The 16,949-nt window shown below is 35.3% G+C and overlaps 1 protein-coding gene across 3 annotated transcripts in view; it reads right to left on the reverse strand.

Annotated features, from left to right (window-relative positions):
- LOC143244566 (G protein-coupled receptor kinase 1-like) overlaps nt 1-16,949 on the reverse strand; it is a 138,025-nt gene that overhangs the window by 36,355 nt on the left and 84,721 nt on the right. For all 3 annotated transcript variants that reach the window (XM_076489493.1, XM_076489494.1, XM_076489495.1), the window contains one exon: nt 225-326. In XM_076489493.1, coding sequence (XP_076345608.1) covers nt 225-326 — 102 coding nt within the window. The remainder of the gene's footprint in view (nt 1-224; nt 327-16,949) is intronic.

Genomic DNA, 16,949 nt, shown 5'->3' on the forward strand with positions numbered 1-16,949 from the left:
GAGTTAGAGAAAGTAAAACAAAGTTACAGTAATGTTTCAGTAAGTTCAATATATGGTGTGTGTTTCATGTATTAAGAACTCAACAACTGTAATGTGGCTTTTCTATTAATGTTTATAAAAATAAACTGTTTAATTACTGCATACATTAGTGAGTGACATTTACTTCAGTTATCTTCTAGGAACCATATGATATTATGCAACAAAATGATAAACATAAAACTTACATGAGTATGAGAAAGTAATTCCTTCATTACAAAATTGTCATATATTTCTTTTGCAGCTTGTCTTCTCTCTTCAACTGTCTCTAGTTTTTCATACCTCTTGATCTATAAGACAGTGTTGTTTTTTTGTCAATTGTTGAAGCCCTTAATACGATACCAGTTTTTATACAATACTATGTATGTATCAGAACTTGGTTTGGCACAAGTCAGTATAACGACAACATTGTTTTGACACTTAGAAAGAGTTTTTCAAAGTTAGCAAATTTTTTCCTATGTCTAAGCAGCAACAAAAACAAGTATCACAAAAAATTATGTTATTAAGAACTGAGATAGAGAGATGCTTATTGCTTGTGTTACAGATCTTTTAAGCATTAATATAATATACTGTAACCCCATAAACTTTCTGAAAAACATTCCTTGACTCTCTGTTATAGTAAAAAAGAGAAAAAAGCTCCCAGCACAACCTCTGGAAGAATTTTGTCATTTTCCTATATAAACATAGGAACGTGAAACATATGGCATGTTGTAACCTTCGTACACGAACTTCTACAGCTTAAAGGAACTATATAAACATAGGAAATTGAAACATATGGCATGTTGTAACTTTCATACAGGAACTTCTACAGAATAATGGGGATTTTACAATAGAAAAATATGGGTGTTCTTAGGCCTGTATACACTAACTATATTATTTATTATTTTTCTTTCTTTATGGTAAGTAGGTTTCGATACACTTTATTTACTGTTACTTCCTGCATACTATTTCAGTGCATCTCTGTATACCTCAAATTTTGCATGTTTCTTTAATATCTGATTTAATAAAATCATCTGAAATAAGGATAGGTTTAAAATATGGTTACCATATATAAAATAATTAATTGCAATATAATCGGTCTACTGTATTACATTTATGAACTTCACTATTGTTTAGCTGAAGATTATGAGTCTAGTGCCTTAACCACTTAGCCATGCCAGGCCAAAAGATTAAGAAAAAAAGATTCTTTTATACCCATAGTGTCAAATATAGGTTTATCCTCTTACAACATAGCTAAAGTTGTCTTTCCTTACTGAAAATCATTTATACCATTAAAAATTCTACAGAATTTGTGGGAAAAATAAATAAGGTAAATCTAAATAATGATGATATGCTTGTATCTTTTAATATCATATTATTATTCAAAAAAGTTCCAATTGATAAAACTATTAATTGTTTTAAAGACAAATTATGGATGAACACTGAAATCTTGGACTTCATAGATGTAACCAAAACTTATGTGAAATTATTTTTTTCCAATTCAATAAGACAACCTATAAACACACTGAAGGAATAGCTGTCGGGTTTACCATTGTATCCTTTGTTGTGTGATCTTTAGATGGACAGATTTAAAATAGTAGTTATAAAACTTTAACTTAAACTATAAATATGGTTTAGATATCTGGATTATACTTTCAAGGTATGGCAGTATCAAAAAAAAAACTTTATAGGTTTTGCTAATAACTTGACTAGTCTAGACTTGCTCATTAAATTTACTTGTGAACTGAAAAATAAATTTTGTTTTCAGACATTTTAATAAGAAACTGAAAAATAAGTCTGAATAAATATCCACATTTTATTTTTGTGTTAACAGATATTTAAAGTTCTATTCTAAACCAAACTCAAAAATGAACTATTGATAACTGAATATGTAGCATTAAATAGAGGTTTCTCATCTACTATTGTTAATAAAGCTGTGAGAAAATTATTTTGGCTCAGCTGAATTATATGAAGACTGGATATAATAGAGAAACTAGAAAAATAATGAAACTTTAAATTAATTATTATATCCCAAATAAGAATGGAGGGTTAGGAAGTCATTTTAGGGACAAAGATGGGTGTTGAAGTTGATTCATCAACATTTGTAACCATGAAGGTCAAAAGACTTTTCATTTGGTTTGAAAACGATTCTTTTGGAGGTAGAGGGAGATCTGTCTGCACTCCCACTGTAGTAGTGTAATGAAGTGCAGAGTAAGTAATGTTTTGAATCGTTTTTAAATGCTGCAGCTCTTTTTCTTCCAACCATTTAGGGCAAAAACAAAAGTACGATGAGTGACAGCCATTGCAATTGACACAATGAGGGTCCGTTTCACACTCATAGGCATTGTGGTCCTAGCCACTGCAACAAGCACACGTCAATGAACCACGACAAGACGTCTTCGAGTGACTGAACCGCTGATACTGAAAACATCAGAGAGGGTTTGGAATGTATGGCCATACCCTGCAATTAAGATAACCTGCCTTGATGGTGGCAGGCAAACGTGGGGACATAAATGTCAGAATGAGGACATTGGTTGGCACCATAATTCCATCTTTGGGAGTGGAGATGCACCTCACTGCAGAAACTCCTTGGGTAGAGAAACCAGCGAGAATCTCTGATTCGGGAATGTTCTTCAAATCCTTCTCAAATAATAACTCCTCGTGATGAATTGAAAGTAGCATGAGATTTAACCTCAATAGGTATATTCCCAATTGCCTTTGAATGCAAGAGGAGTTAACTATGTTGAAATGTGTATGTTTCCACCAATACGTCACCAGATCGAAGCTTTTTTACTAACTGTGGAAAGCCAGTAAGTCCCTCTAGTCCCTTCTGAATGAAAAAGGAAGACATCTGCTCGAAAGGTTTGTCTTAAGGAGAATGTAGTATAAGAAAATGAAATACAAGAGGTGTTACAGATGTTGAAAATTGCTGCTAAAAATCTTCAAGACGTGGTCGTTTACCTATGGACTGTTTTTTTTCACTATTTTATTTCAGTTTTTATTTGGAGGTATCCATAATAAAAAAGGAATATTTCGGTGCACACTGACCCCATCCACCATGGAGCCCTACAAGGGGATGCACTACAATGTCAAACAAGGACACTGCAGCAACGCCATGGTTTTGTGAGCACTATACCCATACACCAGCATCAGATACAATGTCCACAACACCTGTTGAAAACATCCAACACTGGTACTTGGTTGACCATATCCCAAGTGGACCAGCCAACTAACTCAAGGGGACCACCCCAAGGCTGTCTGTCTACAGGAATTCAAGGCCAAAGTAGTGTGTTAGGGTTGGATCCTCTCTTCCCTTTATGGGTCACCATGCACGGCAAACACAAGGGTGGATGTTTAGATCCCAGAGGAGGTAAACTGAGAGAACAGAACCTTCCCTGGGAGGTCCCCTCACCACCCACAGGAATCCACACCAAGGGGAGTTCGTGATTTAACCTTAAAAAAAAAACGTTATTTATGATTTATAAAGGAACTATTTAACTTTGTATTCTAAGTCCACATTTCCACTGAGAGACTAAACTATAATTGTATTCTGCTACAAAACAGTACACATCAGACACAGCTAAATCCACAAAATGTCTTATATTCCTGTACCTTGACATTAGTTGTTATTCACTAGTATGCATGCAAGGAACGATAAGTTTGTTTTTTGTTTTAATTTCGCGCATAGCTCCACGAAGGTTATCTGCGTTAGTCGTCCCTAATCTAGCAGTGTAAGACTAGAGGGAAGGCAGCTAGTCATCACCTCTCACCACTAACTCTTGTGCTATTCTTTTACAAACGATTATAACGCCCTCACGGTTGAAAGGGCAAGCATATTTGGTGTCATTGAGATTCGAATCTGCAACCCTCAGATTACGAGTCGAGCACCCCAACCACCTGGCCATGCCAGGCTTAGCAACGGTAAGAAAGTTGACCTGTCCTGAAAACACCAAAACCTAGTGCCTGTTTAGCATTAACTTCAGCCTTTGGTGACTGCTTGGATTAAACATATGCATGCTCTAAGGTAGGGCTTATGTTGTCAGCACTGGTGGCTATTTAACCCTGTTGTAAGTTTAGTGGTTTCTTGGATTAAGTATGTGCATGCTCCAAAGTAAGAATTATTTTACGTTGTCAACCCTGATAATTATTTAATTCTTATGGAAGTCTTTGGTGACTACTTGGATAATATATCTTATTCAACAAGTAAAATCAACTTTAGTAATAAAGCAGGGAGTGTCACATCCAAAGGATGCCGCCTCATACTGATTGACTGCCTCTTGGGAAGGGAAGAGTTGGTGGTGATGTCATCAAAGATTACGAGGTCATAGTTCCAAATGTTGTCACCGAAGGTCATTAGGGATCGTTATTAAATCGCAATAATAGGCGGCCATTATGTCAATCATTGCTAATTCATTAGTTAATTAGTAATTAAATAATCCTACCACAAAATAGAGAACATGTTTCTAGGCAGCCAAAACTCATATATGTCTCATAATGCCAATAATTAATTAATAAATCGTCCTTAAAAGGACGCTTAACAATAATTCATCAGTGAATTAAATTTCCTGTCCTTAAAGGATATCTTAATCAAAACTGCTCTTTTAATCATTAATCATGTTTTTCAATGACTTTATTTAACGTAACATCATCACAATTATATACATTTTTACCATACATACAACGCGCGATTATAGGTTTAAAGCACCCTTTAAAAAAAGTAATTTCCTTATCATTAATTAGTCCTGCAAGGATAACACAACAGTTAGAAACCTACTCACTCAAGTAAAGATTTGCAGTACTAAATTGTTACATTTCCTGTCCTAAAAAGGCTACATCTTATTCAATCTGACGCATACAATACATGACAATAAACTTCAATCGCAGATATTTTATGTCACTGAAAGCCACTAAATAGGAATAAATGTAAAGTTATTTTGAACAGTAACATTTCAGTCAAATTTTAACACCGTTCTATTCTTAGGTTGTATTCACGTGGTCACTGACACAACACTTGAAGGTTAAGTTACCCTTGTATCTAAATGTTGTATACACTTGCCTTATCACATTTTTAGTTATACAGAAAAATCACCATAATACGGAATATTTAGTTAACAATTGCAACAGTAAAATAACCTTTAGTTATAAATCAAGCAATTTTTCTTAAACTATTTCAAAATAATTATATTTTCTCAAGTGGATTTTGAAACTGTTACCGAAACATAAATTATCTTTCCTTAACACTTTATGAAATATATAAAAATCACTAGAGTTGTGATTTTCTTACATGAAACTCACTTCTTATCATACACTAATATGCTGTCTTTAGTATATTTAAGTAAAATCTCGGGCTTAAATATAACTTCACAACAATCAATTTATTAACCCTTAAATTACCAACTTGTTTTAATACATCTACACACTGCATCATATACGGTAATTTTCTTTTAATATATTATAACAGTGCTAAAAAAAACGACAATACTAATTTTGTAATTTAAGCACATAAGTAATTCCAACAATAAATAATGGGATTAATTATAATATTAATGATAGTTTTATATACATTTTCAAACAACACTAAGAATCATGAAATAGTTTAGAAAAATGTTTTTCAAAGCTGATGAATAGACACTATCGATAATTCTAATATTAATTCGTTCAAAAAGATGCAAATTAAATCTTTATTTTATCAAATTTGTTAAATATAATGGCTTACGTTTCTTGCGTATTCCCAAGACATACAGTTTACAAGCTAATATAAACCTACAATTCACAGAAAAATGGATTCACTAAAAATTTCCGTTTTTATTGAGTGATATTCCGGCCAAAAATAAGGACAACTAAATATACATTCTTCCCTATCCTATTTTAAAACAAGCTAAATAAATCTGATAAGTGTGAAATTAAATTAAATTCGCCATATGCAGTAAAACAACTCAACCACGTAAAGGTCGATAAATGTGAATTTCGTACCAATTTAGTTCTCGCTGGAACTCCTGTGATCTCATAAATACACTTCTAAAAATGTCGGTTTGTTATTAAACACACAGCAACATAGTGAACGATTTCTGCTTCGAGTATCGCGAATATCAAAACTAACTTTTAATGTTGTAAGACTCCAAATTTACCACTAGCCAATAGTGACTGGAAACAGTAGTTACTGCATCGATCATGAATTACACGCAGCAAAATTTACTCCACAACTCCTACAAGCACATGATGTTTTCTACATTTACATCCATAATGAACCATGGTTATTATAGTCATGTCACAATCTTGAAGCATGAACTCTTCTTAACGCGTAAATCATATTTACTTAGTTAAATAATTCGTATTGTCATATTCTTCTTTTGGCCAAATAAAATGAAATATTTATGTACAAGTGACATCACCATGTTTAATTTGGTGTTTGTTTGTCTTTGGTCAACTGCTCTTATTCTGAGCTGACATTTACCACAGAGCATCAAAAACCGCAACGATTTTTATGGGTCGAAACTACTTCAGTTTCTCGAAAACCTACTGTAATAACTTTAAACTTTGAGAGTGTAATGCTTAGAAAGTTAATAATTTGGGTAAAGTGGTTTAATGGCTTAAATACAGTGGGTGCAATCGACGTATGTCACAAATGATATTTAGAGAAGAGCAATCGCATTCGGAGAAGAAAGACACAATATTGCAGTCAAATGGTATAATATAATGATTTTGTATACTATTTCGGTAGGACTTACTTTATTATAAAGACTCTCTAACACGCAAGGTAGCGTGCCAAAACTGTTTCAAGGCGAAACATAAATTCCATTCAGTACTCTAATGGTTCTATATGACGACAGTGAAGCTAAAGCTTCACGCAAATTATATATACTTCGATCTGTGAAAGCTATAGAAGATAGGATTATCACGCATTCTAATCCACACTTCGTGGAGGTTGTAAGAAATCTTGAGGAAAGTGAATTTGTGGAACAAATGTCAGCGGAATTTCTTTACATTTGGAAATCGTAATGTATGTAGAAGTGTCGTGCAACAAAGTATGTAAACTTCTGTTTAGAATTTTTGCCTAAAGTTACACAAGCCATATCCGCACAGACGTACCCAATTTTGAGCTGACAGACCAACAGCAACCACTGTCAATTCTTTTTTAATCGACTACTGGGATTTGACCGTTACTCTTATGAAACATTCACGGCCCTCCAAGTAAAGAGCTCGGGATTCAAACCATGAAACCTCATATTCATAATCTACGCATGCTAACCACTAGGTTACGCTTAGTCTTTCAAAGGAATATTTAAACGCGTATGTTAAAAATATCATGAGAACCCATATATTTTTCCAATATAGCACCATTTTTTGTCTCAGTTGTAAGATTCTGTAGTATCAGTTGAGATTCCAAACACATTTTCAGTGTTTGCTGAGTTCACTCTAAATTCTACTGAAGAAATCCAGCCAACAGTAATGCAGATCCATATTATCTTCTTACCGCCACCACTGAAACTCGGTCATGTAAAATAAGAGCAAGTATCACACACTAAGTGTCCAGTCAGTTAAGACACTCCTACCTGCATTTACAAATTAACTGCCTGACTGATATAATTAAGCAGATATATCGTGTTTGTCTGCAAAACAATGCATAAAAACATTGCAAACTTTCATAGGCTAGTAACACAGTATACCTTTCTAGCAAGATAATTATGATCAAAAGTTGTTTCTCTGATCAGTTTTCCAAAGACAACTGCCATGTAGGTTTGACAACAGTGTCTACCGCAAAATAATATGCCTACCGCTGTAGGAAGAACATTGGTTGCTAAATGATGATGCCAAAACCAAGGAAAAGGTGACAGATTCCTTTAACAGTGGTCTGAGGTATTCAGGTCCACTGATATTCTGCACAATGCAATTTCGGAAACGTTATGCGGAGAATAAATCGAGCACTGAGAGTAAAGAAGCAAACATAAACGAACAAGTAAAATAGAAATTTTATTCACAAGAACTATGTTTATGTTATCTCTTACTGGCCACTAGGGTAAGAGGCTTTTCCAGTTCTTCTACACAAAACATAAAGGTATATTTTTCGGCCGCATGACACACAATTTCAGACAAAAAAGTAAGTGCAGTATAGCATGATCCAACGCTGTATACGCTATATCCACTACTTCAAATAGCATATATACGGGAAAAAAACTTCAAACTCACACGATTCATATAAGTATCTTTGTCATCCCTTGAAACAGGCTAGGGAGCTCTAGGGAGTGGACACGAACACCAAAGTGACACGAGTTGCTAGCCAATGGCATAAAGAACGTTTACCTGAGTAAATTTATCAGTAAATATCTACAACCTTTAGACATTTGGTTAATAATACTATCACTATATGCACAGCACTTGAACAAAAATACTGAAAAATTACCTGAATATATCTGACTAAAGATACATTCTAAAATGAGGTTTATTTGTTTGGAATTTAGCATAGAGCTATAAAATGAACTAACTGTGCTCTGGCCTCTAAAATGAGGTAAAATTTACAGCTACTTTCCCAATAATTGGTGAGCTATACCATGTGAAGGACAACAACTGTCACATGACAACCAACATCTACTCCCACAATCACTTATCTCATATGCATACAAAATATCTCACTTTAAGTTGTGCTTACTGTATTTTCATGTAGAAACCGATTACCAAACAAGAATTAGATAATTATTCCCGCTAATAACAGCAGTAGTCCTCGGTATGACGTAAAACAGCATCCAGCAGTAGGGGAGTCAGATATCACAGTAAGAGAGAGGTTGATATTCTCTATATACTGTGGTCTATGGGTCACCTTAACACAAAGATTTGTTTGTTTTGGAATTTCGCACAAAGCTAATCGAGGGCTATCTGTGCTACCCGTCCCTAATTTAGCAGTGTAAGATTAGAGGGAAGGCAGCTAGTCATCACCACCCACCGCCAACTCTTGGGCTACTCTTTTACCAACGAATAGTGGGATTGACCGTCACATTATAACGCCCCCACGGCTGGGAGGGCGAGCATGTTTGGCACGACCGGGATGCGAACCCGCGACCCTCAGATTACGAGTCGCACGCCTTAACACGCTTGGCCATGCCGGGCCAGCTTAACACAAAGAATAGCACCAATTAGCTTCACTTACTTGGGTTACAGTTAAGACCCTTGTCTGATGCAACTAGGTTGTTCGCTCCTCTACATAAAAAATTCTCAACCCATACCAGCCGTTTTTACATCGATATTTTTCTCTACAAGTGGGTTTTCTCGTCATCAGGGAGATGCATCATCAAAAACGGTGACGTTATAGCTCCATAAACAGCTACCAAGGACGCGTTGCTAGGCTGCCATGGCATGAGGTCATTACATCATAATTACACTGCGTGTTACCAGAGGAGTGTATTTACCTTAGAGAAGGTTAACATTATAGTTCGATACCAGACAGACGGCTATGACGTAAGAGTTCCACGAAGTGGGGTCAGTATAATACGTCTCAACGACTTAATTAATACAGTTGGTATCAAACATTAATTCATTAGTTAATTAATTGCCCTACCCATCTATATTATAATTAAAAAGACGTTTTTTATTAAATTATTAATTACATTTTCTGGCCATTTAAATCGTCCTAAAAGGACATCTTAATTAAAACTTACTTTTTGATGTTTTAACATCAGTATATTTAACGCAATCTGGTTAAAACATTAAATCAATATAAAATTCATTGACACTTGTGTAATTTCAATTTTAAAAACTCAGTTTTTAAAACAATAATTATTTTTCACACGGTTCTAAAAATAAGAGACCATTTCCAGTCTTAAATTACAATAAAATGACTTATACGTCAAGACATGTTTCTCGTCTTATTGGGTTTTTAGTACTTTTTACCCTGTACAATATCACTCCATTATCCTAAGTGTAAATGTTTTGCAAAAGATAACACCTATTTATACTACTACAATATCCTTAATTTACACATTAAAGAATTACACGGCATATACTGACATTTCCATCAGATGCATCATCCTCACTCAATAATCTAAATATTCTTTTTATTTTATTATATATTTAAAAACTAGTAGTGCTTTCTCTACCGATACCATCCGTTTTTAAATATATAATTCTCTACAAGCGGGTTTTTATCGTCATCACGGATTCTTCTTTTTTTTATTATTTATCTCAATAGATTAACGTATATTCATACTAATAAAATTTTCAAGTCATGCTAAAATACGTTTTCTGACACTGAATTATGTTTTAGTTTCATGAATGTATTCTACTAAAAGTGAAATAGTAAAACTATTGGTTTTAACATTTCTTTTGTTTAATGGTTCTGAATTTTAAATTTGTTCTTGTTTATCCTATATAAAGTTTTTTTCAAATTCATATTATTCACAGCAGAGAATATTGTTTTATTTACGCCATTACATGAATAAACAAACACGTAAGTATTCCCCAGTGTTTGAGGTTGTGCGATACTTTACAAGTCTTTACTTACAGATGTAGGAGACATGATAAAACATGAGAGTTTTAAGTCATAGAGTAGTAGTAATGTGAGAACCAAGATCCTAATGTCCGGCAAGAGGGGTCAATTACTTCTGTTACGGATTTCAAGTGCATGATAGGTTTTTGTATAATTATTAAACTAAAGAAACATTTGATTGCTTTGGAGAATGCCTTTGTTTCATTTATAATTATTTATTCTGTTTGACTAATAATATGTTAGAACAAGTATATATATATATATCACAAGTGTTATTACATTGAGTTGTAATTTAGTATTTTATAAACTACGACATTTTTTAAATAGTATACTGGTTTACCTTTATTGAAGTTTTGTTAACAAATGTATCAATGTGTGGTGCTTACAGTTACGACAGAAAGTGTTCGTACCCCTGCGTCGTGAGAAGTTTTTCCTTCATAACTTAGAAAGTATCACGAGTAGGATAATGAAAGTACAGTGTATTATAAATATTATACTAACACTTGCCAAAGTTATTGGCCTTCTGTAAAGAAGAATTCAAGAAACTACCATTCGAATACTGTCAAACGATCATGGAGGGCTATGAGGAGAGATTACGCCAAGTAATTCACCTGAAAGGCTACACAACTGACCATTAAAGTAGACGCACGAATACTTTCTGCTCCTCCTATTTTTGGTTATTTGTTTATAAACAGTTTATTTGTCGTTTAATTTACATACAAATTTAGGTAGATGTGCGTTAGTATAGTATTCATAATTCTATTAGCCTAATTGTTATACTTTTTAAGTTATGAGCAAAAACCCACTCGGGACGCAGGGGTACGAACACTTTCTGTAGTAATTGTAGGTCTGAAATGTTAATTACATACAAAGTTATATTTGTATATATTGGGAAATGAATTACTGCATTACTATGTAATGAGCTACTAAACGAACACAAGTTCAATTTTGCTCAGAACATGTAACGTTATTTCCTAATAATCAAGGCGTGTTTGCCAGTGGTCAATTCTTGATAAAGTTTAATCTATACTCTTCAAAAAAAGAAACGCAAAAGGCAAAATATGAGACAAATTGTTAACAAGTTTATTCCGGGTAGTTCTGTATGACATGTGTGAAACTTTTCACATTCACTGTTGAACATCCAAAGTCTGCAAAGGCGAAGTCCACGCTCACTAGGTGAAGTTTAACGTCACAACGTCAATAACGAGTATGCCACCCGTGAGCATCAATAACTGCTTGGCATCTCCTGCCCATGGAAGCGATGAGATGACGAATCACATCCTGTGGAATGGCTGTCCACTCAGCCTGCAAAGCTGCTGCAAGCTGAGGTAGAGTCTGCAGTTGAGGTTGTCGCCGTGGCAGACGTCGGTCCAACTCGTCCCAAAGATGTTCGATGGGGTTTAAATCTGGTGATCTGGAGGGCCAGAGAAGAACGTTGATGTTGTGGTGTCTCAAGAAGACAGTGGTGAGTCGGGCTGTGTGAGGACGGGCGTTGTCATGTTGAAAAACGTCGTTGACGTTCACCATGAAGGGTTGCACATGGGGCCTAAGAATCTCGTAGACGGTTGCGTACGGTCTGATCGGAAATCCTACGCAGCCCTGGTATGGTTGAGACAGAAGACGTCGCAGCGGTGGTCCTATCCCGAAGGTGACGTAACCGGATGTTGCGATCTTGTGCGGGCGTGGTAACACGAGGTCTGCCAGATCGTGGACGGTCACGAGTTGATCCTTGTTGTTGGTGACGATTCCATAGCCTTGTGATGGTGTTTGGGTGGACATTCACAGCTCTGGCAACATCTGATCGAGATTCGCCTGCTTCCAATTGACCAATGGCGTTGTTGCGTTGTGCTTCAGTCAGTCTTGGCGTAACTGTATTGCGTGTCGGTGGCTTAACACTGAGCTATGGAAACCGAAAACCCGTCACTTTTATATGGATTTTGCACATGTTGCACTTGCAGATCTCTCAAACAAATGTATCGGACACGCATGCGTTTTGGCGAAAAATCCGATGTTTTCCTCCGTTTTCAAAGTGCACAACTTTTATTGTCATTTTGGTCTGACAATCAGTGCCTTAACACGTGTAACATCACATACTCTGAGCTTGTAACGTTATCACATATATTTCTCTTTAAAATAACAAAAATATCCCTTTGCGTTTCTTTTTTTGAAGAGTATATTTTAATCTTTTACATAAAATACATGCTCAAACAGTAAATCATTCATCATCATTTTAATTGTAGCAAACTGTATTAGTACAGATGTTAATAAACACAAAATGAGAGTTTTAACAGAATTAAATCTAGATATTGATCGTATGTGGAACTGTAGTGTCTATTCTGTTGAACTTGTGTAAGATGAAACTGTAAAGTATCATTTGTAAAAATGAAATAATTTGTCAAGTTATAGCATAATGTCAAAACTAGTAAAAGTTTAAATTTTAATTATGACATGTTTAATTAACGTTTTATTTCTGACACATCTAGATAGGCACTGAAAAACAATTTGCCTGAGTAACATAGTGTGTATGTAGAACACCACCTGCCTTTGTAAAATTAAATATTGTCAAGTTATACCCTTAAATCAAATTAGTGAAGATGCAAGTTTTAATTAATACATGGTATTTTCATTTCAGGATGATTTAAATATAAATAGTCAGGAAATTTAATTAACTAACGAACTTTCTTTTAAGGCGATTTACATGTAAGTGGTCAGGAAATATAAGTAACTGATGATTTAGTGTTTGAAACTGATCGTATTAAATATAGTTGTGTTGAGGCATCAAACAGTAAGTTTTAATTAATACATCCATTCTGGTTGATTTAAATAATTAGAAAAATTAATTAACTAATGAATTAATGTTTTATACTTACTATATCAATTAGCCATGTTGGGACAAGTTATGTTGGTGGAACTATCATGTCATGGCCATCTGTCATGGCGGTGTAGTAACGTGACTTTAACCTGGTGGTAATTTATGAAACTATGATGTCATTGTCTTTCATGATATTATTTCCCCTCCTCACTACCCCGAGGTGGCCAATAAGCACGTATGTTCAGAATGGCGGAATAACTACTTTGGTATTATATCAGTTAGCATAACGTATGATAATGTCTTTTAGCATTTTTAATAATTCATTTTTAAAGACTTTTGCATAAGTAATCTTCATCTGTTTTGAAGTCTGTCTGATAATATGGAGGTGTTCGCGTAATTATGTAAGAACGCTTATTGAATATTATATTGTTCGTAGCTTGTTTACGTGCGATTTGGTTACATTTAACCACTCTGGGTATATGTGCTCTATCACTGGACAGGTACAGGTTTTATACATTTTGGGTGTGTTTTCTGCTGTTGTTAGTCAGACATACACTGCTGACCAAAATCTTAAGGCCAATGAAAAGAAAAATTATGCATTTTACGTTGTTTGACTCAACCACTTATTTGAGTAAATCTTCGAAAGATGAAAATAAGAAAAGGGAAAGTAATATTAAAAAACCTTTTAGCATTTAATAGAGAAAATGTGAACACTATGAAATTAGCCTAAATACTAGCTGATCAAAAGTTTAAGACCATACTGAAACGAAACGTTAATCGGTAAACACGTAACGAAATTTAGTCATTTGCGTTCAAGCATTAGCGTTGTCAACATCTCCCACTGACATCTCCTGTGTTACATTGAGTAAAGGCTAAAAGATTGACAGAGTTTGAACGTGGCAGAATTGTCGAGCTGCAAAAGCAAGGTTTCTCTCAACATGCCATCGCTGGTGAAATTGGGTGTGGTAAAACTGCTATTGCAAATTTCTTAAAAGACTCTGATGAATACGGAACGAGAAATTCAAGCGGTCGGCCCAAGAAAATTTTGCCGACGTTGAGCAGGAGGATTCGACGGGTTGTCCAGCAAGACACCAGCTGATCGTCAAACCAAATTAAGGCCCTTACGGTCGCAAAATGCAGCTCAAGAACAATAAGACGGCATCTACGAGAGAAAGGCTTTAAAAACCGTAAACGTTTTGAAAGGCCACGCCTCTTTCCACACCATGAAACAGCTTGGTTAAACTTTGCTGAGAAGCAACAAACATGGGACATTGAAAAGTGGAAGGTTTTGTTCTCTGATTAGAAACAATTTAGCCTGGATGGTCCAGATGGCTTCAAGCATTACTGGCTCGATAAGGATATCCCATCGGAGACATTTTCTACACGACACAGTGTAGGAGGTTCCATCATGATCTGGGGGTGCTTTCTCCTTCCTTGGAACAATGGAGCTTCAGGTTATACAGGGGCGTCAAACAGCAGCTGGCTACATTGGCATGTTGGAAAAAGCATCCTCATTGACTGAAGGCCCTTGCTTGTGTGGAAATGACTCGATCTTTTAGCAGAACAATGCTGCAATCCACAATGCCAGCAGGACAAAGGACTTTTTCATCGTGAATAACGTGATTCTTTTGGACCATCCAGCGAATTCGTCCAAACTGAACCCCACTGAAAATGTTTTGGGGTGGATGGCAAGAGACGTCTATAGAAATGGACGTCAATTCCAAACAGTGCATGATCTTCGTGAAGCCATCTTCACCACTTGGAATAGCATTGCAGTCAGCCTTCTACAAACGCTTATATCAACCATGCCAAAGCAAATGCTTGCAGTTATTCGCAATGACGGCCGTGAAACCCACTAATGAGACCTCTTGTTGGGCATTTCCTACCCTGTTTAGGACTTCTTTTTGGTATGATCTTAAACTTTTGACTAGCTAGTATTTAGGCTAATTTCATAGTGTTCACATTTTCCCTATTAAATGCTAAGAACGTCTATTTTTATTTTCCCTTTTCTTATTTTCATCTTTCAAAACTCTACTCAAATAAGTGGTTGAGTCTAACAACGCAAAATGCACATTTTTTCTTTATGTTCATTGGCCTTGAGATTTTGGCCAGCAGTGTATGTAATTCGCTCTTTGCCATATTGTACTTCTCACTTCATTTATATGTTTAGTCCAATTTCATTTAGAGTCGTAGGTTAGACCTAGGAATTTGGCTGATATGGATACGTGGAGAAGAGTTCCCTAAAGGTACAATTTTGGGAACTGTTTGCTCTTTGATTTTGTAAATGAGTCGTCTTTTAGGGGCATTTATCACGATTCTCCGTTTGTTATAGTACTTTATTTCATTTAACTGAGATTGTAGATTTGTCGCTATGATTCGGTTTGTTTTGTTTTGAATTTCGCCCAAAGCTATACGAAAACTAACTGCACTAGCCGTCCCTAGTGATAGTCCAGCTCTTGGATTACTCTTTTACTAACGAACAGGGACAACTACAGAGAAGACTTGCTTAAGTTAGTTCGTACTGCAACATGCTGCAAGAAATAGCAACCTACTGCAGTATCTTACCAAGCATAATCTGTGGTATTTTAAGAATAACATTTTGTCCAAAACAGGTTTCAAGAGGAAGATTCTGACTAACAATAAAAAGACAGTTGGAGTTTCTCGGGCAAGTTATGAGGAAAAAGGATATCGCAAGTCTGGTCATAGCTGGAACGACTGAAGGAAAGTGTGTGTGTGTTTTTCTTTTAGTAAAGCCACAACGGGCTATCTGCTGAGCCCACCGAGGGGAATCGAACGCCTGATTTTAGCGTTGTAAATCCGTAGACTTACCGCTGTACTAGCGGAGGGCTGAAGGAAAGAGGGACTACAGAAGACACAAGTCAATAGTAATGAACGAATGTATCGATATTGGAAATTATTTGGCTCAAGAAGAAGAAATATGTGTGTGACCAGAGCAAGAATAACATTCGTCCAAGAAACAAGTAGTGAAATCTGTGTTCAATAAATTATTGTTTTTCGTAATGTATGTAAAACAAAGGGGGCCCACGAGTTTTACAATAGGAACACAATTCTTTACTAATACAGATTAAAACATTCGGACATTATTATACTTCTCAATAACATTTCTTTGGTTTTACAAACTAAAGACTGAAATAATACCAAACATAACTACCACAGAGCTAAAGTATAAACTATGTAGAATTACTTCAGTAACGTTGAATTAAGGCTAATTCATACTAGTAGGGCTACCTCACACAAGTAACAATATTTTAACGTCGAACTAGTTAAATTATAGCTAGTTTATATGCAGTTATTTTCTTAATGAAAAGCTACGTAATCAGCTATTGAACCTCGGATTTTATCGTTGTAAGTCCGTAAACTTAGCACTGACCCACAGGAGAGCAGTTCGCATGTAACCAAACATCATCTCCAATTTGAAATATAAAGAAATAGAAAATCTTCACTGACGTCATACTAAAGTTATAAATATTTGTAACGTGTTTACTATTAAGTATGGCAGTACTTAATAGAAAGGATCGACAAGGATTCTAAATAATTTACGCTTCAAAAAAACCATCCTATTGAATTTATAAGCAAAAAACTGCCACTGAATACAGTGTTTACAATATATTATGTGCATTTGTG

Source organism: Tachypleus tridentatus, chromosome 2 (assembly GCF_004210375.1).
Source record: "Tachypleus tridentatus isolate NWPU-2018 chromosome 2, ASM421037v1, whole genome shotgun sequence".
Lineage (NCBI taxonomy): Eukaryota > Metazoa > Arthropoda > Merostomata > Xiphosura > Limulidae > Tachypleus > Tachypleus tridentatus.